This window comes from Argiope bruennichi, chromosome 8, assembly GCF_947563725.1.
Source record: "Argiope bruennichi chromosome 8, qqArgBrue1.1, whole genome shotgun sequence".
Classification (NCBI taxonomy): domain Eukaryota; kingdom Metazoa; phylum Arthropoda; class Arachnida; order Araneae; family Araneidae; genus Argiope; species Argiope bruennichi.
The window spans coordinates 40,009,679-40,034,786 of NC_079158.1; the positions used below are offsets into that span (position 1 = coordinate 40,009,679).

Genomic DNA, 25,108 nt, shown 5'->3' on the forward strand with positions numbered 1-25,108 from the left:
TACTTATGGCATTGACGGTGCTTCACTCAAAGTCCACAATTTTATGGGAGGGTGGAGGGTAACATTTTTAGCCAAAAATATGCGGAAAATTTTTGGGAAAACCAGTTATAGTAATTTTGTTGGAATATGAAAAAATTGAGTGGAAACATTTATTCGTTTTTATCAAATGTAATAAATCAAATTTAGGTATAATTCTAATGGTAGGCACACAATGTAAGTCTAAAAAATTATCATGTGTAACAGTTATTAATTAATAAATAGTTGTTAAAATGTGATTAAAAGATATTAAATAAATGGAGATATATATACAAAAACACAAAATTAAGTAAGAGAGACATTAGTACAAAATTTAATGTCCAATATCTGATACAAAAATATGGCAAATATAAATACAAGAAACAATACATTTTGCCTTCACATTACAATCAAAGTGAAAAGTATACTTGGAATATGATTCCACATTTTATGTCTTCAGACTGCTAAAAATTTTTTTTCATGGTTTGATTATTTTTAAAAAAAGTCTCCATAAAAAACTATATTTTAAAGTATTTGTCTATAAAAATTTACAATATTTACACAACACATATTTACATTTAAGTAAAACCAAGTAGTCCAAAACATTTTTTTCGTCTTAAAAGAATTAACAAAATTATATTCAATAAAAATATAACTGAAGAGTGGTTAAACTATATTTATTAATTTACAATGTAAAGCAAAAACTAAAATCACAGTGATAAAAATTAACATAATAAAAATAAGAAATAAAATTTATATCCTTATTCATAAAATTTTAATGAAAATTTATTTCTTATGCTGAAAAGCAGTTAATTAATTTTTCTTTGTATTTAAGATTGTTACCAACTTATTAAAACAATAAAAAAGCAAACAATTTAATTCTTGAAACATCAAATGATATAAACTTGCATAGCATGTGAAAATTATGTCTTTTCATGAGACATTTGTTTACATAATACATAAAGGAATTTTAAATTTCATCACAGATTGAATATATTGAACTAAATATTTTAGGTTTAAAAAAACAACCCTTATTGGAGAAAGTTTCATTAGTTAATTGTTTATCAAAATGAGAATAGTTTTGCAATCATGTAGACAAGCACCAGTATGAAATTTGTATTTGGAAATTGCTAAAGAAATAAATATTGAAGCATTGTAATTAGAGGTAGTGTATTAGAAGTAATATCTTCCATATATCTTTATTACAGAGTATTATCCTACTTTTATCAAACTTAACAAGAGAGTAGTTTGAACATGCTCAATCTGTACAGGAAAAGTGGGCATTGCACTTGTAAAAGCATGTAATTTACCAAATTACTGATGTAGAACATAAAAGTTCTTCATTCAATGTATTTCGGTGGGAAAAAAAGGGGGGGGGACCATGCATTATACACATCCGAAGTCAAGATGTAAATTGCCCACAAAAAAGCCTATACATGCTCAATTAATCAAATGTCGCATTTGAAAAATGCATTGTTTAATTTCATTAGCAAAAGAAAAAAAATGAACTTTATGCCAATGTCACATGATGAACAAAGAGAATTACAAGTTACTCACTAAAATAATATGCATTTCCCATAGAAGCTATGAAAAAACATGCCACAAAGAAAGCAGTGAGATAAACAGTTTGATTCTTAAGCATTTGAAATAATAATTTAAATAACAGATTGAATCATGCACTGGTAAAAGCAAGTATAAGATATAATTAACAGTTTGGACAAAACTGTCTTTTAAATTACCTAGCAGTAATTAAAGTTGTTACACAAAATTAATTACAATTCGTAAACTAAATCAATGATAATTTGAAGTAAAAGATTGTAAAACAGAATTGTATCCTATCATTATAAATAACTCTAAGAGATAGTACTGAAACTTTGTAAGACTTTAGGTAATATTAAAGAGGTGGGGTCACAACAACAGCATATAATTTATAAAATTTTTTGCAATGTTCATTCATATCACATAATTAGATCATGTAATAAGAAAAAAATTAAAATTATATTATGTATTACTGTAACTTAATATGGAATGTTCATTTATGAATAACAAATTCATAGAAATAGAATTTGACTTTAAACATCATTAGGCAATTGAGATAAAAAAAAATCATGCAATCATTTGTGTGAATTTTTTAAACACAAAAAAAGAAAAAGAATAATAATATATAATGCTTAAAACCAAATATTAGAATTAAGGAAAAATATCTTCTAATCATTTTTAAATATTTTTTTTTTTCTTGAATAGATAGGTAAAAAGATTTCATTAATTTTATTTGTTTTGATGTAGATTTTTAGTTATTTCATCAAATTTTAACAATAATGGATTTACTTTTATAACAAAACATAACAAAGACAATTTAACAAACTTTCTTAAATAAAAACCCCCATCAGAATAGTGAATGGACAGTAAAAAAAATACACAACCACAAAAGAAGTACTGTTCATCAAATGGTCACAAACATGAATATCTTTCACCGTAAAAAAATATTTCTAATACACTAATTTCGTTAAATGCACCAAGAATTTGGTATTCATGATTTTAACGATGATCTCAGATGATTATTATTCAGCTTGCAATCTGTCTTCATGCTAGTTAGCACTTCAGAGATCCTAAAATAATGTAGAAATATAAAATTATTACAAAATATCAAATTAAATTATAACTGTGATCAGTAACAAGTTTAGGTATTTTCTGTCTTTAAGTGGCTCTTCTTTTTAGTCAATATAAGTTTCACTATTAACTCATTTTTACCTTCTTAATGATTTATTTCAGGTTAAAATTTTTTATATTATTAGGTTTGTGAATATACATATGTTTTTATGTATCTAATATGATACCAGACAGAATAAAATTCATGTTTTTCCACAATATTATAGAAAAAAAATTATAAATGAAAATTTATAAATTTATAAATGAATTGTTTTCTTTATTTTTTTCAATTAATGTTTCTGAGCATTTAGAAAGAGAGACAAATGTAAAGGAATAACAAACTAGAATATGAAAAAAAAAAAAAAAAGTGGATAAAAATTTTCTATGTTAACCCAGGTAGCATTGACTGTTTAACACAGAATATTTATTTTTAAAATAGTAAAAATATACCAGAATTGTTTTATTTTCTAGCATAATTAAATTTATCAATTTATTTTAACAGCAATAATAATATCTGTGAATGATTTATAAATATTTTTAGTTTACATTTACTAATGTTGCCACTGTTATATCAACAAAAACAATTAATCGTATTGAAGCTTACTTTTCAATTAGAGCATTGTTTTCTTCTGCTGTTTCCCGCAAACTTGAATGTTCTTGTTTTAAACTTTGTAACCTATTAAAAGTATAATAGCACAATAATTAATGTAAAATTTAATAAAAACACACACGCAAAAAAAAATCTTAAGTACAGGAGATGCATAAGATGATATATAAATATTTACAAACCAAATCTTGTTTTTTCAACAAAATATCAATTAATACTAATTCAAATATGTTAATTTTTAAAACATAATTAAGTAATTCTGTATTATATTTTTAGTATCATATAAATACACTTTAAAATTTGTAAAATAATAACTATTCAAAATAAAAAAAAAAGCATTTTTAAATCAATGTTAGTAAGATAATAAATATACCAAGAGGAAAAAAAAAAAAAAAAAAAAAAAAAGTAAAGTAGTGCAAAAGGAAATGGACAGCTTGGCATACTTTCCACAAAGAATCCTAGTAAGTATAAATGTCAAAGGTATTATTAAAAGTTTCTAAATTTATTCAAAGTGAAAGTCTTTCCCTCGGTCAGCAATAATAAAAAATCTAGGATTAAAAAAAAATTGGGTCACAGAGAATATATTTGATTAAAATTGGTATATTAGTATTGATTACAGTATAGAGATAATATAAAAATTGTTAGCTTGAATTTCACTATTCACATTTTATTGCTTTGTTTCTATTTAATGGTACTATGTTCTGTGCATTTGCAAAAGATGGTTTATACTTCCCCAATATTTTGAAACATCATCAATATATTTATTGAAGTAATTGGCAATTATTCTTGATTTTAAGTTTCTCTCTCTCTTTTTCCATTGAGAGTTGGAAAAATGAAATTATTATTTTAACAGATGAATTAGGGTTAATTTCAGAACCAAATTTTGAAGTCATCAATTAATTTAATATATGACAATAATGAAGATGATAATTAAAAAGAATAATTCTCATGACTTTGCTTAGAATAATGAACAAAAAATGAGCTAAAGCAATTATAATTTAATTTAAAACTAACTGCTGAAAGACACCCTGTTCCTGAAATTGTGAAAAAAATTTATTGAAGTTAAAAATTTCTTTTGATTTCAAAATACAGATTTTTGCCATTATTTGATAGGTAAACTAGAATTGATGTTTATAAAAAAGACTGCTTCCATTAGAAATTATAAAGACAGTCATCACAAAAAGCCCCAGCCAGTATTAATAAAATTGCTATCTTGCGAAATTTTTACTAAAATGTTTTCGCTAAGTTCTGAGTAGTTCAAACAGAAATTTGTCTCGCAAGAAACAATCTTCTACCTATTGCATGATTTTATTCTTTAATAAAATTTCACTGAAGAATGGGGAAATGATAAATACTTTTTGAGGATTTGAAAGAGCTTTTGGTCACAGATCAACTAAAAAGAAGATACCTCTCGATACATGAGATCACCTACAAATAATATACTGAAAAAACCCTTAGACAGAGTTTTAAAAAAGAAATTAAATAATATATTCCTGTTTTTGGAAATACAAAAGGGTTAAACTAAAAACCAAACATAATTGTATGAAACATGAAAATATATAAAGCAAATTCATCGCTTTAATAGTTTGTTTTTTTTTGGTGAAAACTTAACTCTGAAGTAGAAAAACCATACGTTTATATTTAAGAGAAATAATCTTTCATAAATGTATGTAATATAATTTTGCAGATGTATAGTTGAAAAAAGAATACAATGGGAATTACTTTTAATTTATTTTTCTTTGGAACAGCATGATTTGTATATAGAGAGAAGCAACAGAACACATCTGTCTACATCAAGACTAAAGAAGAACATGCGAGAAATTTTTTTCCTTAGTGCCATTACAACAAGATTCTTTTAAGGATTTCTTTGACATATGACAATTCAGGAACAGGAACCTTAGATATTTTTTGAGGAATGCATGGGCACAAGGGACTTTAATCCCTTTGCTTGTAGCATGAGAATTCAGAACTCAGCAATTTTATAGAGCACATGTTAAGAATAATTAAATAAAAAAGTGGAATTTGGATCAAGAAATAAAAGAAATTTACAGAATTAAGGTAATATGGTCCAATTTAAGTTTAAAAAAAACAACAAGAAATTAATTAGGATTTACACTAGATTAAGATATATCATTACATGGATATTATTTAATACCATTTATGAATGAAATTTTACTTACAGATAAAGTAAACTTGTATCTGAAGAACATTTAAGCTTTTGAGGAACTCTACCATTTTGTACTTTTGGTATTTCAGGTTCTAATATAGGTGCTGATGAATAATTTTGAAGTTTTAAACTAGGTTCAGGTCCTTCCACTGACTTCAAGTTAGAGATAATTTGCTTACTGATTTCAAATGCTTGACATTCTGCCTAAAAGTATATAAATGCCATGGCCAATCTTTAATTATGTACAAAAAAAAAAAAAAAGATTAAACAGAAAACACTTACACAGTATCATTTGAACATTAAATGAATTCATTTGTTTCGTATTAATAAAAATAATTTTCAAGAAGATATTAAATTTTTTTTGATAGAAAAAAATACCTCTTGTAAAGCAGATGTATAACTTTTAAGGAGTGCACTGGCTATTGATAAGTCCTCTTTCAAGCACTGGCACTGAACCATAGTAGCTTGCATTCCACTGAAAAAAAAAAAACATTTTTTAAAATGCAAAATACAGAATTTAAAATATAAAAATAATGCAAATGGTTAAGTAAAGAACCAAAAACAGAGGGTAATTTATGAAAATTTCAATAAAATTTTTAACACACAAATTTTAATTATATTTACATACAATTGAATCTCTATAGTAAATAAAATGTAGGAGGCTTTTGGAAAAAAAAAATTGTTATATAGAAATTTCAATAAACAAAAAGATATATCGCAAAGGTTTATCATTTGCATATTAAACAATATTTCTTAATAAATTTTATAGAGAAAATTTTAAAGAAAAAAATGAACTATCAAATAAAAAAATTTATAATATATAAAAAATTTGCAACCTGGTAGCAATATACTATGAAAAATATATTTTCATATATAAGAAAAGTAAACTAAAACTTTATTTCTTTTAAAATTTATGGGCAAAACAGTGTTTAACATAATTTAAACAATAATTTTTTATCGAAACCAATTTAAAATAGTATTCACTTCAGCAACAGATAGCCTGGAATATTTCTATTTTTTTAATATGATTTTTAAGTGAATAATATTTGTTCGCAGCTTTTGGATTTCATTATTTTTGGATTTATCTTGGTCAAAGCAATAATTTAATATGAACTGAAGAGGTTAAGTGGGTATTCAGTCACAATTAAATTATAACCCATGTGCAAAAACTGCGGAAATTCAATATCATTATTTACTATCAATATTAAACTATAATTTATTCCATTAAATATTTATAATGTCATTTTGAATATTTTTTTTCCTTTCAATAACATAGAAATTTAAACTGATGTACAAAAACTAATTTCCTAATGAAAATACAAGTTTTCTGAAAGAGATTCAATATTGATACTTTGGAAGTTTGACTGTATTTTTTATTACTTATAATTGTGAAGAAACCTTATACATTATACAACATCAGAAAAGGTAAATATGTTTTTTTCTAAAGATAAATAATACTGACAATTTTTTTTTAAAAGTGTGTCTAAACTTAGAAAATCAAAAAAAGCTTGTCGTATAATAGACAAATCATGCTATATTAAGAAAAATTAGCAAACATAACATATTATATATGCTTATAATTATGATTTTTAATATATGTATTAAAATAAAAAAATTCAAGCTACATTACAATCAGAAAAAAAATGACTATACATACCTATACCATTCATCTAATTTATTTGATGCTTGAATGCAAGATTTTGAACACCTATCTTGCAGGAGAGATTCTAATTTTTTGCTGGTATGCTGAATTTTAACTCTGCAAATAATTAAAAAACATAACTATCATTTTTATTTTATTATTTAATAAAAATATTTATTCATGGAATTTATACACTATTTCAAAATCATATTTTTGATACAATACCATCTATAAAAGTATTTTCAAATTTTATTCTTATCACAATTTTGAAGCACAACTAATCAGTGAAATTACGACTTACTTTTCCAGATTGTGGAATTTTTCATCATGATTTGAAAGAGCTAAAAAAAAAATAATAAAACAACAAAGTTAATGAAAATGGATTAAATTATCCATATTGCAGTAAATACTACTACTAATAACAAAAATCAATAAACTCCAAGCTAATTATTTCAACAAGAAGATTGTTGCTTTAATTTTTAAAGCTAAAGGAAAAATAAAACAAATGGAAGAAAATAAAATGTATTTAATGTATACATTCAAAACAAACAGACCTCTAGAATTTTTATCCCTCACAAATGACTGCCAGCTACCTCGAATGGTTTTAACATAAGTATCAGCAGTTTCAACACTGAAGTGAAGAGAAAAATTTAGCATGACAAGAATTAAAAAAAAAAAAAAAAAATTACAGACACACACACAAAAAAATATTTATGTAACATTTCCTTAAACTTTAAAAATAATTAAGGATTACAGAAATTTTCATTTACATTTTATAAATAAATTTTCGAAAATAATTTAATCAAAAATAATTTTCATGCCTTTTAACACTGGAGTTCAAAAACTATAACATTGACTAAATAATTATAGGAAGTGATTTGCTTCAAACAGCAAAATTCAAAATTATTCACCTGAAATTTGAAATCAGTTACAGAATTAAAATAATTTTTCAAACTGTATGTTATATTTTGTAGATCTTGTAAATTTTTAACTCTGATACATAAATTGTTTTTACAGAATAGGTATTTATTTTAATAGTTCAAGTAACAGTATTAAGTTGAAACATCCTTCTTTGTTGATTTCAGTCAAAATTTTATGTTTTTCAACCAAGTTATATAATTTTATACAAATAAATGTAAAAATGCAGGCAAATGTATAAAAATAATTAAGTTAATTAAAACTTGTCCATTGAAACCTACATCACTTTAAATCAAAATTATAGCCAGTAAGTAATTTCATTAAAAAATTACTAAAATTATTTAACATTAATAGAAAAAAAAGTAATACGATAGGTAATATTCGAATCACAATTCACTGGAAAATGTAGAATTAAATAATTATTAGTCACAATGAATTAATCATTTCATACCATTGAGAATTACAAAGTAAATTTCTTTATTTTATGTAATATTAATGCAAATAAGTAAATAATAATTATTTCTGACAAATATTTCACTAGCCAATTAATTTATTAAATTAAATCATAGAAGAAAATTCTTTAACTGCCTGAATAATTTTTAGAAAATTAATTTAAGTTTATTTGCATTTAAAAGCAAACTGAAATACGTATTTTATACAAAAGTCTTTTGAGTTAAAACACATGCTTTTTACCATCCAACAAGATCTGTACATTCAGATGCTGCTTGCTCCCATTCTGTTTGCAAGTGCATTGACACAAGCACTTTCTGCTTTAAAATATGAATGGCAGAATAAAGAGGCATGACTTTTTGCTTTACCTTAAAAAACAGAAATGACTTTAGAAATCAGGCAGATTAGATAACTGTGGAACACAACAAAATAAAAACTATAAAAAAATAAAAGAAAGAAAGAAAGAAATGCTTTTACCTGTTCTTTTAACTGCTTTTTTTCAGACACAAGAAGCGACAGTTTTTGAAATTCACTATCATAGTCACTCTTATTAGGCCAAAATGATAAAAACTCTGACACCAACGTGAAACTATGGAAAAACAAATTGTAAATAACTTATAAGCCAAAATAACCTTTTCTTTAAAATATTTAGTTTAAATATAGCTAATTAGATATCAATATTTTTATTAGATTCTTTTTGCATCTGTCTAAAAGGCCATTTTGATAATAATGATCAAATATTGATTTGATCTCTCCCAGTTTTTATTTTGAAAAAAAAAAGTTTAGGAAAAAACGCTTTTTATACCAAAAATATTTTAATTGTTTGAAATATTCGTAATATGCTATTCTTATAAAACAAAATGGAAAATCAAGTACAACATTATATTATATAAAAGTGATGAAGTATTCTAACTTTACAATGAAATTTGTAAAAGCAATTACTTATAAATAAAATTAAAATACAATGATTATCACTGATTGTCTGTTAAATACTACAGATCTTCACTAATTCTAAGTTAACTGCAAAAAAAAAAAAAAAAAAAAAAAAAAAAAAAAAAATTCAAAATAAGAAAAACAGAGTTTAAATTTGTCATTGCATTTTTGATTGAGGTACTACCTAAAACAAACATGATGAATACAAGGTAAGCACATATTTAATAAAATATATTTGGTTTCGAATTTGTGTAAATAAAAATAAATTCAAAACTATAGATAATATATCATTACTACAGATACCACATAATACCAAAGGGATAAAAAAAGATAAATAAATTAAGAAATTACTAAAATTTTAAAAATTTCTACAGGGATCAAGTTTTTTTGTTCATTCAACCCATAAGCTTTTCTAGAGTCAATATAAATATATAATTAGTCACATAGAAGCATTAATTAAAACAGATATAATAATACTTAAGTTACTTTTCAGCATATTCACTAATTAATTTGATACACTCTCTATACTCATGGAAATCAACACAACATAAAACAAGTGCATCAGAAATTAGAATGATTTTCTGAAATCCTTTTTATTCCTAAACAATGTAAGTCTGCAACATGGCTTAGAGATTAGTTTATCCACAGAGAGTGTGTGTTTGAGAGTTATGTTCCTCCACAGCCATCTGGTATACAACATTCAGGATGACAGTGCATAGCATAGCAGTCATAGAACAGAAAAAGTCCGAAATATTGTTGGAGACTGAAAACAGAATTCCATAATTTTTAATGCCTCACGAGCTCTGTATATACATTTAAAATAACAAGTTATCTTCTAGTTTCTGGTTATAAACACAGAATCTTTCATGAATCTTTAGCATAAGTATCTTGTTCATGACGTCTGTCCAAGTGCTAAAAAAATTAACATTAATTTCATCACTGCTATGTTTTGCATATTCAGAAGTTATCATATCTATTCTCACAATCTGAAGCAGAAAAAATAAGATATAACATTTACAGACACTGCAAATGTATTAATTCAAATTGCAAAGAAATGTTGATTGTTACAATAGTCACATCCTAAACTTCTTATTGTGCACAAATCATAAGATATTACCTGGGCATTTGAAATAAATCAATGGAAATTTATTTCTTTGGCAATTTTAGTATTTTGAATTTCCAAGTCTAGCAAACACAGTTATAATACAATAACTCAACAGTATTTTTTCTCAAATATATATACATATATAAAAAAAATTACTTTCTCTCCATCTGATCACACATATAATAGATGTCATCGGCCTTTTGTTTCAAGACATCACAGTTTGTACACAGCTTGGTAATATTCTCCACTGCCAAAGATCTAAAATGGAAAAAACTATTAGACAAGGAAATAATAAAAATAATATACCTTCAATTAATTCTAGAGTATATAATGATTTAATAAAATTCTCTTAAAATATCTGATCTAGTTAATGAAGAAATGGAAAAATGTTATCTTATTCATTGAAAAAATTCCTGCTTTTTAAATATTAAACCTGATTCACCCATATTCAAATGGATTTCATCAAAAAAATATATTAACACTCAGGTGCATGATAAAGGTAGCATATGAGATCTAAAAACTGCTAAACAATGTTTATAAATAAATTTTAATTAAATAACAAAAAGCATTTTTGTCTTAAATATAAGACTGGCCATTGAAGGTTTAATGGCTAAATTTAGCTATCTAAAATAATCAAGAAGGTAACATTTAAATAACAAGAAGGTACTCAGGTTAACATTTTTTTCCCTCATGAAAGTTGTTTACTATAAAATTAGAAGAGTGTATCAACTTTTAGAATAGTATTTATACATATATCTATATATATATATTAACAAATGTAATTGCTGAAAAAGAATATCAACCTAAAAAAAAAATTCCAAAATGATAATAATAATAATAATTAAAAGAAACAAATTTTCAAGACTTAAATAGCTAATAATTTTTATTAATTCATCTTAAAAATAATTTTTATTAATAATATTAAATACAAATTAATACAGATTCTATAATAACACATAAGTAAATACAGTGCAAAATAGTTTATTGCAAGAGAATCAATCAGCATTACAAATAAATTCTAACTGTTACTAACTGTTCATAACATATTTCAAAATTGGAGAGCAATATCTCAGCAAAACATGAAATGCATGTTTTAATAGCTAATATACTTTGCATAACTTGAGGTGAAAATGCTCTAGTCTATCCTTTATAAAAAATTAAGTATTTAATTAATTATTATGAAATTTAATTATTTACTAAATCATCCCTAATACTTATCTATGAGCAAAACTTATTATCTCCAATACATATTTGTGAGCAAAATTTGAAATTCTTACAGCATAAAAAATGTAAATTGTTACCATATATCAGATTAGTTGTTGATGACTACAATGTATAAATGATATAAACAAGAAATTAAATATATATTCAGTACAAGAATGTCAATCCACATTAAAAATTCATTATTTATAATAGTAAAAATACTTATAAAAATCAAAATCCTGCAATTGTCTGTAACTTCATTTTTAATTACAATAATAATATCAGCTGAAACAAACAGTTTCTAAATCTAGCAGCAACTTCTTCAAAAATTACAAAATCATACCAATTGTTTTTTAAAACCCTTGAAATGATTTATTTTTCCATAAGTTACAAACGGCTTTTAAAGAATAATTGAAGATTTAATATAACAATAAGAGTAGCAACTGAGAGAGAAAATAATTTTTCATTAATGAAAAACTTATTTGTTTTTATAACTGCAACAAAAACATTAATATTAATAGTATATAAGAACAAAAATTGAAGAAAATATTCAGAAATCATTATGTCTGTTAGTATTAAAATAAAAAAAATGCAATTATTAATGAACCATACCAAGTTTGAGTGCATTTTATAACTTTATAGACTGATGCAAAAGCTTCTCATATAATGGATCTTAAAATGTACACTGAAATAGTAAAATTAATTAAATTTCAAGGAAAACTGAAAACAATACTCACAACAATATTTCAGGAATCTTCAGAAGATGATCTCTAGATCTCGTTAACTTGACTATTATCCTCTTCACAGCATGTGCAACACTGCAACAAGTTTTAGCTAAAGCTGCATCATCAGAGAGGTTTATGGTAAGAGGGAAATTTGGAAAACAAGCGGATAAAGCACTTAATCGAGTCAAATCTTTGACATCTGTGTTTTCTGTGTGGACTAATACAATAGGATTTGTATGGCTTGTAGTGGGATATGTAGAAATTTCAGCTGAAGGATGAACATGTGATGTGAGAAGAGCTTTATTGAATAGTAATAGTTGATTTGCACAAGGTACATTGGTTTGGAGTGTTATTTGTTCCTTTAAATCTTGTAACCTAAAAAAATTGATAAATAATAAATGATTAGGAAAATTAATTAATTGTAAGGGCATACTAAATATATGAAAGTTATATAAATTCCATAAGTGAAATACATAGGGAAGACAGTTGTTCATTTGACTGATTATACCTTTGACCACTTGAGCCTGTGCAGGCAGAAGTAATTTGAAAGTTTTTGTATTTAATACACAGATTAATCACTAATTAGTTACTTAAAAAAATTAACAATATTGTTCTATTTTTAAATTAATGTTTTTCTAATTTCACTACAAAAAACAGATATTATAAGCATAACATTTTGTCTCATGGCATTTTTAAAAATACAATTAACAAATAATATCCGTGTATGTATATTATAGACAGGCTAATATCTTATTTGTGCAAATTTTACTTTACTTTTCTTTAGTAAAAATAAGTTATAAAGGTTTAAATGAGAAACTGCAAAATGCTGTATGTTTGACTATTATAATGTGTTGTTCCTTTGAATAGATTAGAAGTATTAAAGAAAACTATGCATATTTTATCCAAAATTATTTCCAGATAGTGAAGATCATAATTTGTGTATCTATCTCTAATCATATGGCTTGACAAAAGAGATTTACATTCCAATCTTAAAAATCATCATAATTGTAGTAATTAAATAAGTCTTTTGAATGCAAGGTAAATTTTCTTTTTCCATTTCCAAAATGTTGAAATTAAAAATTGTGGTCCTTTTAAATATTATATAATAAATGCAAAACTAAACAAAATGAAGATCACAAATGCAACAGAATTGTGAACTTGTATATAAAAGCTAACAAAAAAATTATAATTGAAAATTATAGTTGATATGATTACAGTTTTATTAACATACATTTTTTTATTGATCAAAATATACAGCTCTCATATTCAATTTTGTTTCCTCACATCTCAGTCAAGTTTATTAACAGATACCAGTTGTTTTCATAATGTTATTTGTGTAAACAATAAAAAAAAATATAGCAAAACAAAAAGAAAAGCTGAATGAAAACTCATAATCATTACCATTCCTTCTATATAACAAAAAACAGTTTACATAGAAATGGTTAATTTTTTTCAGTTACATTCTATGATCTGAATTTCATATCAAATACAAAAAAAGTATTATAGTAAAATGTAATTTTTATGTTTAAAATAAGATATATGATATTAAATCTTGTATATTTCCATAGATTTTATAATAAATTATGGATTAAATGAATATTTTTTTTGTTTAAAATATGAAAGAATGCAAAATTGATACCTAATTTTTGAAACAGCAAATTGGATAACTAATTTCTGATACATCAAAAATTTCTTACTCATAAATTTCTATCAGAAGGATTTATATATTTAAAAAATATCAACTAAAACTGTAGAAGTTAACACCTAAATAATATAAGATAGATTTTTTTCTTTGTCTGTTGATTAAGTATTACTTAGTTCTGATAAAGGTTTTTTTTTTTTATTAAATATATTCCAGAATTTCATTGATTTTTTCAATTTTGTTCAAAGAATATAAATCAATTCTAAATAAAATAACACAATAATTTGTAAAAAAATACAACAAATACATTTTAATATTCACAATTACTCACATTTTATTAGGCTGCATATATAAACATATCTCCTTTCCTTCATTCATGTAAAAAACATGGAAAACTTTTCTCGTTATTATATCTGTAGCACAATCGAAAAATTGTTCAAAAGTCCACATTCTTTCAGCATTACACTCAAGTATACCAGCAAGAAGAACAGTGACCAAATCTCTCAAGCCTCTGATAAAAAAAGTCAAATTAATAAAATTAATAGCAAAACTGAAACTAACCTAATTATAGAAACAAACTAAAATTGCTATGATAAAGAACTTATATGCAGGATGTCCTCAAAATTGGATACAAGATCAGGGGTGTTTGTGGGACCCCAAAAAATCCCCGGAAACTTTTACGGACTTACTACCGACATTTTGGAGTTTCGAGAAGGGGGGGGGGGAGAAATGAAAAATTACGATTATGAAGTATTGAATGACCTAATTATAAAAGTTCAATGAATTACTTTTTTTGCAAAATTAAGACCTTTGAACCCAGGTCACGTGATCGCACATCTGGTCGAACGAAGTCTCTCCCTTTTTTTTCTGCCGCGCCTACTTGCCGAAAAGAATCCAGAAGAGAATGTCCGAGAACCGGGGGAATGAGTCATAACTCGCAATAAGGAAAGAACAAAAAAGAAGTTTTTCCCCCTTTTCACGCATTATCACTGCCTTTGGAGAAAGAAAGGAAAAGTTTTCACCACACACACTGACCTTGCATTTTCTGCTTTCAAAGCAAACAAAATTACCCAGATCAAAATAAATAATTCATTATTATTCCTACTTCCTTTTGAACGACGATCCCCGGAATTTCCGGGTATCGAAGTTCAAAATCCCCGGAATTCCGGGGTTTCCCCGGAGCACAAACACCCCTGCAAGATGTCATTATATAATTTGAACTTTATCACACATGAAATTAAAAATATGCATTTAAGTTTCATATTAAATCAAGTAATAAGAGTGTAGAATTCTGGCATTATTGGAAAAGTTCAAAATATTGATATTACTGGCAAGCACTGTTCCTTATGCATTGCAATTACAAATGTCACTACATTTGTCCATTGTAGAGGAATTATGAAAATATGATCTGAATGAAAACTACCAGGAAATGAGCATGGGATTTTAGAGCTTCCTCTTTACCCTACCCATGTCTTCACCAAAACTTCATTAAAACAATCTAAGAAATTTGTAAGGCACTGTTACAGTCTGATGGAAGCAGGGAAGAATGATGTGAGAAAGAGGAAGCAAGGAGTTTGGAGGGACAGAGTTGTAACTATCAAAAACATGAAGATTTGGTATCTTATATTTGTTTATGCTATATTGTGCCATGACCAATTCAATAAATACTTAAAATACCAAAATCATCTTTGAACTAAAATCATCATTCCTTGTCCCTGTTTACACTTTTAAAAAACTATGGTATGTAAGAGAATCTTTTTATAAAATAGCTTGAGGAGTGTTTGATATTCAGTAATGCCATAACTGAAATTAATTAGTCCATTTATTTTTATGACAATTCATGTACTGACTTGCAAAATTTAGATGTAGATTATTAATTACTATGTAATAGTACTAAGTGCATACTTTTTGGGACATTCCAAAATAATTAAAAAGAAAAAAACCCATGAAAATTTAGTATATTGATGCATTTAACAAGAAAACAGTAATCAATCATTAAGACAATGAAAATAAAAGTATAAAAAAATTGGAAGCATTTCATGATTAAATTTCGAAGTAAAATATACAATCATAAGAAGAGGTAATAAGAAAGATTCTCACTGATTTAAGAGACATGTTTTGGGTAACTCTTTGCTCCATTCTATAGGACCTTTTTCACTATGTTGGACACCAGATATTACACCTGATGCTTTAGTTGTTATGATATAATGCCTGAAATGAAAAATCAAGTAAAAATATATATTTTAAATGCATTTATATGAGATTCACAAATTTTATCAGCAACATAAGCTATATAGGCAAAAAATTTCAGAAAAATCTAAAATAAATTTTAAACTGACTGAAAATTTTATACCTAAATTAGTCGGAACCAAAAACGTGTTCAGAATATTGACAGAATTTCTAAAGGGAAGTGTCATGATAGTCTATATCAGGTATTAATAAAGATTAGCTTTTACAAAACATATTGCAAAATTTTTTGAATCATTTATTCCTTTTTATATGGCAAGGGATTTTAGAATTATTCAAATTAAGAAATAAATTCACAAGTACTATTATTTTCAAATACAAATTTTATACCAAAAACAATAATTGTTGGATCTTCAACAAGAGATGATATTATTGATAATGCAATTGTAATCTTGTAATGCTTATAAAAGACTGAAATACAATCTATCTAATGCAGTTGTGTGCTATGCTCATATTCATTGCTCAGTGTCACTCTTTTCTTGTTCACATTTCCTTCTGGTTTTTAGCTATGTTGATCTTTCAATTTCTCATTGCTATTTTTATAAATCTTTTGTTCGCTTTATTGATTTTTTTAAAATTTCCCTGAATTAAATTTTAAATCATACAATAATTTCCCCAAAAATGCTACAAATAAATATACATACATAATTTCAGAAATATATAAATTATTTACTGATGGCATTAAGAAAAAAATTACATTGTTTCTCTATTTTTTCTTCCACCATATGGCCGGAAAGGCAGAGAACCAGTAGCAACATGATACAATGTTACACCAATGCTCCACAAATCCACTGTAGCTCGGAAAGGTTTGTTTGCAGGATGTCTTAAAACTGCTCTTTCATACATGTCAGGATGCTTAAATGGAGGAAAAAAAATTTATTATTTTGAATTGTCATTTATATGCACTGCTTTCAAATAAGTCTGAATGTTTTTCTAATCAATCGTATTTCTATAAAATTAAATCACAATTCATTAAAATTGATCTAAAAAACAGAAAAGGGGAGGGGGGAAAGAAGAATTGAGAAGTGTTTTCTAAAGTTAGCCCAAGATAAGAGAAACAAAAATGTAAGACATGGTACAGCATCTTATCCCCTTGATCTACAAATTTACTTAACTCCTAATTAAATGGTATATTCTACTTGGAATATTTATTGTTATTTCTATCCCTATAATAGCACAAAGGGCTTTAAAGATATTGAAGCGATTCCAAAGTGATTTTTGAATTTTCAGTTACTTAATACTTGCCCTTAATTGCAGATATACATATTAAAAATCCAGTAATTTGATAAATAAGATAGACTTGTCATCATAAGAGTTGGGGTTACAAATATTTAAAATAAATTTAATTTTCATTAATTATAAAACTGCATTAAAAAAGATGTCAAGTAGCAATTATATACTAATATATTAACATGATTTCTATTAAAGAACAGATGGCTATCATGACATTCCTATTCAATATATAATCTAAATTATATTACAGGTGAGATAAAGGGAAAAAGTATTATCAAAATATATTCAGAAGTAATGATTTGGACTTCAGTCAAATTCAGATGCTTAAAATTTTAAATTTTTCAAAGTATAAAAAAGTTAAATATATGTTAAAAATTGCGAATATTTTCAATTTTTAATATATTCCTCTAAACTTATCAATAGTTTACAAGTAAAAGAATACATATGAGGTTTTTAACTTTTATAAATAATGCAAGTTTACTCCTAAAGCAGAATTTTCAAATGAATAATTGATCAAAAGTTTCTTAATTTTTTATCAAAGACTTTTGTTTTTATTACACAATAAGAATAATTAGAATAAAATACAAAACAATTGGATACTAGTAAAAGAATACAATAGCAGATAAGGGGAAAATAAAAACAGATAAGGATGTCAAAAATGCCGTCTTTTATTTGATTGTTACCAATTACAACAAAATTCACAATTTCAAAGAATCGAAAAAAAAAAAAAGAAAAAAAGAGAATAACATTAAAGTTTTTAAAGATTATACAATTAAAACATAACATAATTACCAATATATAGAACATTATTCCGAAAGAAAAATTACATTTCATAAAACTATAATTATTTTTTAATATTGTATTTTTCATTTATGCAACATTCCTATCAGAAACTCATAAAATTCTTAATCCATAACATTTATGGTGTTTGCATCTTATATATTTGTCAATCTCTTCCAAAAAGTACTTTTATTCAAAGTAATATTTTTATAACAAGATACAAAATAGATTTTTTGATAATTTATTACAAAAATATCCAAACTTTTAATTACAAAATTAGAAGATAGTATTATGGATACATGATTTTTTAAAAAATCACACAAATATTAAGATTGTATTATTTATAAAAACTCATACCAAATATTCCTCAGTTCCATACAATGACATAAATTGTTGGTCATCTTCTAATTCCCTTGCAGCACCAAAGTCAGTCAATTTGTATATTGATCTGAAAACATTATACCATAAATTATTAAAACAAGATATGAAAATGCAATTCTAATGTTCTAGTTGTTTCAAAAACCAAAATAATTATAATAAGCAATTTGAAAAGCTTTAGCAGTAATTTATTTGTAGCAAATAAATTACTGGATTCGAAAGATAAAAATTTAATACACCATAACACCATATGCATTGTATAATAAACACATAACTCATTTTAATGAATTTATTCATGAACTGAGTGTTCATCTTTTTAATTTAATCTCTCAGGATTGCTAATCTGGAAAAAAAAATATCCTATGTTTTCCCTGTACGTATATTCTAGATACAAGGAAATGCGTGAATAGCACTTATGTGCTGTTATAATAGAATATAATTTTAAGGAGTGGAAAAAGCAAAGAAAGAAACCAACAATTAAATTATTTTTAAACTTCCTTTATATGATATTTTAAGGGCATTTTACAAAAGCAAATTTCATAATTGAAATCGTTTTCATTGTTGCTATTAATATTTCATCCTGGCTCTTTTTCTATTGTAGAAAATTCAACTAATGTTTCTATATTGAACAAGCTGCAATTTACTGATTTTTATCAAATAATTTCATGCAAGATTTTAATAAAATTTTTGATTTTTGTTGTACTTGTAAGTAAGGGTTAACTTCAGAACCAAGTAATGATTTTTTTTCCAATGAATCAGTTTTTAAACACTGCTGCTCTTCTATATGGTATAACTGTATGAAGATATAAGAGATAAAAAGGGAAACACATAGTACAATATACAGAATGGCACAATGCTTTTAAAATAGTATGAGTTACATGTATATAAAAATGTGAAGTTAAAAATTTTTATTGTGGAGGAAAAATTAAAACAAAGGTACACAAAACATTTAATTGAATTTAACACCTATTTATCCTGGTTAATTTAATAAAAGAAAAGGACACACTAGATAAAATGTACAATCCAGATTTAAGAAAAGACAAATTCACAATAGCACAACAAACCAGTAGTAAGAATAATAACATTTACTTTGCATTTAAAAAAAAAATCATATAACTATAATATTGGAATATTGAATATCTACAATGTACAAATCATGTGTTGTACATATATAATTTATCATATTTCTTTACTTCATTCATTGATAAATAACTCTGGAACCCTTGTGTTCTGTTGTAAAAATGGTGTGTTTTTCCATTCTGTCTTTACCATTAAAGTTTGTTCCATGATTTCTTAAAAATAAAAAAAGAAACTAATAACAAATTAAAATATTAAATCCATTGAATGGTACATACCTTCCATCAACAGAAATAAATTTCATTATATTACCAGGTTTTAGATCTCTGTGTATAATATTATTATCCCTTAAATACTTCATTCCTGCAGCTGTACAAAAGTAAAAGAAAAAAATTACTAAAAAATATAATTAATATAAGAATTTACTTGATACAAAATTAATGTAAAAAAACTTAAAATTTCTAAATTTTAGAGAGTTTAATTCAAAAGCATACCCAAATCTTTCAGTACACGCATGAATTCCTCCTCTTCCAAACCATAGCTATTTTCAGGATCATCCAAAATAGTGAAAAGGCTCCCAGCATCACAAAGTTCCATTACTATGACTTTCTTTTGACTTTCAATCTAAAATAAAAATTCAATGTAGAAAGAAACACATATTGAAAAGTGTTAAAAGAGATTATAAAATTTTAAATGTCAACAGAAAATTTTAATTGAATCAACATGTTAACTTCTTTCAAGATTCAAAAGGGAAATTGCTAATTAATATGGTATTTAAAACATATAATTGATCAAAATAAAATGACATGGCTGCAAATCGCAAATATCCACATGACTAGAAAAACATCTGAACAAGAAGTTAATCCTCTTTATTTAGGTGGAATAAGATATACCCTTGAATCCAAACTAGAATTATGTCAACATATCGGAAAATGGCAACTATGATATTCTATGAATTATTCAATTACTGAAGAACACAAATAAGCAAAATCAATAATAGTTAGAATGATAACAGTTAATGATGTAACTGCCCATCCTTTGATGATTACTGATGTATTAATACAGGATTAACTTTCCTAATTAAAAAAAAGGAAGATATTAGCTGTGGAAAAAAGTTAAAAGACCCAAACAAACAAAAATTAAATTTTTCTCAAATAAAAAAAAATAATTAAAAATTTTTTTAAAAAATCATTTGATCAGAAAAATTAAATTAGTGCATGCTTAAATAATTATTTTTCCTTCCAAAAATAAAATTCTCCAGAGTGACCAGCATTTCTAAACTGCTGATTCTTATGGAAAACAGAGTGATTGCTATAAAGAGGTTTTACTGCATAATTTTCATAGTAGTTCTCAAGATATTGTAATGTAACATTTAGATTGTAATGTAACATTTAGATTGTAATGTAACATTTAGATTGTAATGTAACAAGATATTGTCAAATGTAATATTTAGATAAACCAAATGAACCTATATTTTCAATATTCAAAATATTAAAAACAAAGCATAATTTTGAGATTTTTTTCCACATCACATACTTCTTCTTCGATAGCTAACATTTTAACAATGTTTTCATGGGCACATTTCTTCATAACTTCGAATTCTCGCATTTGCACTTCTAAAGGACGTAAATGACTTGTGTGATTAAATGTCTTCACAGCAACAGATTCACCAGTTTTCTATGAAAAATAATGGAAAAAAATAATCAGTATTTGTAAAATATATATTAAATTATATATTTTTGGTCTCATGAATACAATTTTTTGCCCATGCAAACTAAATTTATATTAGCTTTATAAAAACTTACATAAACAAAGAATTTAAACTTAATTTTTATATAAAGAATAATTTTTAATAAAATGATTTTTCAACTTACTTTATGCACACCTCTATACACTGAACCGGTTGCTCCTTTACCTAAAACATCTGTTGTGCTCCATGTATAATGTGCAGAGTTGCGTAAATAATTCATTTTGCAGCAATTTCAATACTATCCTGATACAATGAATTGGTTCTAAGAAATAGATAAAAGAAAGGTAGAAAAGAAAATTGTAAAAGTAGTTTATGAAAGAATTAGTATTAAAAGTTCATGAAATATTGATTTCACACACACAAAATGAAGAAGTTAGGAGGAATAAATACATAAATGATAATAATTTTTGAGATTCAAAAATATCTCTAAGGGTAACATATATTCATGTAAGTAAAAAATGTTCAGATAATGAATTATAGTATTATTAAAAAATAATAAAAAAAGCCTTTAAATTCTGATATGAGTAATTCAGCTATAATTCATTATTAATACATCCCCTAATATTTATTATAAGCTACAAGTACCCAATAAAGCTTAAAAATAAGATATAGTGAATTCTGATAAACTATCATCTCAATAAAAGGCATAAATTCTTAAATCAATAGAACAAGGAGTTATTAAGTTTTTCACGATCTAATACATTTTATCAAATATAAATTAAAAATGTAGAATGTTTCAAACGTAGAATGTAACATTTGTCAGTTACACAAAATGTCTCACTAAATTAGCATAACAGTAAATAATTAAGAGTAAGTCAATAGTATAATTTTCTAATCTGAAAAACTGATACATCATATGAATAAATATTTATCTATATCAAATTAAACTTTTTCAAATAAAAAATACCGATTAAACACCGATAATACCGAAAAATACCGATTAAATAAAAAATTTGTATCTAATTCTATAATATTTTACAGTTGTATTTAATAATAAATTAAGCATTGTGAAGAATTACAATATCTTGATTACAAACTTTTAAAGTCAACATAAAATTGCTAGTATTTTACTTACTAAGTAAAAACTTCTCTTGTCTGATTCGAAATAAAAAAACCTGTGATAGAGAAGCATTGTAACAATCCGATTTAAACACTTTCCTCGCAAATGATACACACAACAACAACATTGCATTTAGATATCTTGATTTTAAGAGAATAATCTTTGTGTTTTTAAGGTTAATAAATTGTTTTTTGTGTTAATAAATTTCATATAATTATTTTTATACATATAATTTTATTATATACTATTTAGTTTATTTTTATTCTGTATTTAAACGTAACAAATCTTTTTATAAATGCTACATATAATAAAAAATGCACTTGAAAAATGATTAACCCCTTGAATTGAAATGATAAACTTTCTTGAGAAAATTGGCAATGATGAGATGCACTCGTCCGAAATTATTGAAGATATATATATATATAAATAAATATTTTTTGATGGAAAAAAAATCTACAAGTTTCTATATCATTCCCTCTGATTAAAATTAAAAAAAAAATAGTAAAATAAAACTGTCTTTTTTGGCAAGTGCCGACAGGAAATATACTGCAGTCAAAGGGCTTAAGGACAAAAAGAAATATATATATATATATATATATATATATATATATTCATTTATTTTTTAATCAACATACAACAAATTACTAAACTATAATAATTTATCAATTGATAATATAAAATAAATCCAAAAATTAATCAATATCTAATTATTAAATTATTCATAGAAATAGAAGATCAGGTATTTGAATAAGAGGTTTCAAAACTTGTCTAAAACAAAGAAATTGACAATTTGTGGAAATTATCCTACAATTCCTTAAATTATTTTTCAAGAATATGCATAAATAAATGTAAAGATGACAGGGAAATGAATTTAATTTTGGTTTTAATTCTAGATAAAAGTTAAATAATCATTTAAAATTCCTTTCTTTCAGATCAAAAATAAATTATATTAAAATTTAATTTGAAATGAAAGAAAAAAGAGAAATGAAACAAAAAAATAAATTAGTACACAGCATTAGTATATACTTTTCATTATGAGTTTCTTTGAGAAATTTGCAAGATAAATCAAACTTTTTTGTAAAATTTGAACTTTTACAAATGAAAAAATGCAAATTCCTTTTTTCTTATAAAAAAAATAAATAATTTACTATGATTGAGAAAATGTTATAAATATAAAATACAAGAGATTTTTCATTTGCATATCAAACATTACTTCTTATTCCTTTCTCACCAATACATACATTTTCTCACAATAAATATTCTGCTGATAAAAAGCAGTATTCAAATAGAGTGTTATCATAATACCTCACATTAACTAAGTATACTTGGAAATGATAAATGCACAATGAAAGGCATTGAAATCATACACACATATTTTTCAACTATATTGAAAATATATAGTATAATTATAAATTAATACAATGCAGTGAGTTTGTAAAGTCATTGTAAAGTTTCTGACATTTGTAGCTTTCAAACAAATCACATCTATGGCACTTTCAATTTATGAAATAATAACACAAAAAGATTAGATAACGATGAATAAATTAAAGAATCACAGAAACTGTTCCATCTGATATGTGTTGTTATATATTGGAATAACTGGAATATTGATTATATGTGTGTTGAACATCAAATGGAAGCCTGCACTGAAGATGCTTGTAAATTTAATATACTGTGAATAATTCTGTATTTTTTTAAAGTTTCATGTAGAAGCAAACAGTCTTAAAACCTTACCAGACTTTATGCAGATACATTATTTTAAGATTTACAAATTTGAAAAACAGCTTAAAACTTTTATAACTAAGACACAGTCTGAAATATTTTTAATAAATATGTAGTCTTTTTAGAAGCAGAAACTTTCACACAATTGATTTGATTCTATTTTTCTATGTATAACAATAGATTAATTTGTGCTTTTGACACATTAAATAAAATTAAAGAAGTGAAAATAAACATTTAACATTAAATAATTACAAGATTAAAACATATTAAGAAAATCATGCTTATTCTAGGCATTAATGAAACGAATTTTCTCATCAACAAATAATTTTTTTCCAGGATAATCACACCTTTAATGAAGGTCATTAAAGAATTAACAAAGAAGTCTTACTTCTAGAAGTTCCAGGATAACATCCAAACAAAATAATATTTCTAAGATTTCATCACCTTAAGCAACAGTTTGTCATGATATGTAAACAGAAAAATCATATGCATGTGCAAAAACAGAATATTTACCGGATCAAATATTTGTAAAATATTAGAAAGTTGAAAAAAAAAATTACATGACACATTAATTAACATTTGATTCCGTCAAGTCCCGATCACATGGTAAACAGAAACAGCAATTCACAAATTGTTATCCAATCAAATTTCGTAGTTCAGTGTCATGACAAGTAAAGGCGCATTTTGATGACGCAAGCAGAAAGTTGATGATCTGTCTGCAAAGCAAAGTGGTTATAAAAATGTTTTAATTAGTTTTAATGGTCTTGATACCCTCTGCTGATGATTTACATGAAAATAGATAAAT

The 25,108-nt window shown here is 24.9% G+C and overlaps 1 protein-coding gene across 2 annotated transcripts; it reads right to left on the bottom strand.

Annotated features, from left to right (window-relative positions):
- Nucleotides 1-337: 337 nt before the first annotated feature.
- On the bottom strand, nucleotides 338-24,969 carry LOC129980882 (serine/threonine-protein kinase TBK1-like). Of its 2 annotated transcripts, none has more exons than XM_056091334.1 (20): nucleotides 24,864-24,969; nucleotides 21,646-21,783; nucleotides 21,308-21,448; nucleotides 20,266-20,395; nucleotides 20,050-20,140; nucleotides 18,674-18,764; nucleotides 17,001-17,158; nucleotides 16,157-16,267; nucleotides 14,388-14,567; nucleotides 12,427-12,789; nucleotides 10,643-10,744; nucleotides 8,926-9,037; nucleotides 8,692-8,816; nucleotides 7,635-7,711; nucleotides 7,382-7,421; nucleotides 7,096-7,197; nucleotides 5,817-5,913; nucleotides 5,452-5,642; nucleotides 3,269-3,340; nucleotides 338-2,624 (listed from the first exon to the last, which is right to left on the bottom strand). In XM_056091334.1, the coding sequence occupies exons 2-20, from the start codon at nucleotides 21,739-21,741 to the stop codon at nucleotides 2,546-2,548; spliced, it is 2,358 nt and encodes a 785-aa protein (XP_055947309.1). In that variant the 5' UTR covers nucleotides 21,742-21,783; nucleotides 24,864-24,969; the 3' UTR covers nucleotides 338-2,545. The 2 variants fall into 2 exon arrangements, with proteins under 2 accessions (XP_055947309.1, XP_055947308.1); XM_056091333.1 differs by having other exon boundaries at nucleotides 24,692-24,955.
- Between the last annotated feature and the right edge of the window lie 139 nt (nucleotides 24,970-25,108).

Excerpts from the sequence above, each read along its gene's own strand:
- LOC129980882 (XM_056091334.1), bottom strand. The coding sequence starts at position 21,741 with ATGAATTATTTACGCAACTCTGCACATTATACATGGAGCACAACAGAT. Across the intron at positions 21,449-21,645 it reads TGTATAGAGGTGTGCATAAA|AAAACTGGTGAATCTGTTGC; the intron begins GTAAGTTGAAAA and ends TATTTTTCATAG. Across the intron at positions 12,790-14,387 it reads TATATGCAGCCTAATAAAAT|GTTACAAGATTTAAAGGAAC; the intron begins GTGAGTAATTGT and ends CAATTTTTTTAG.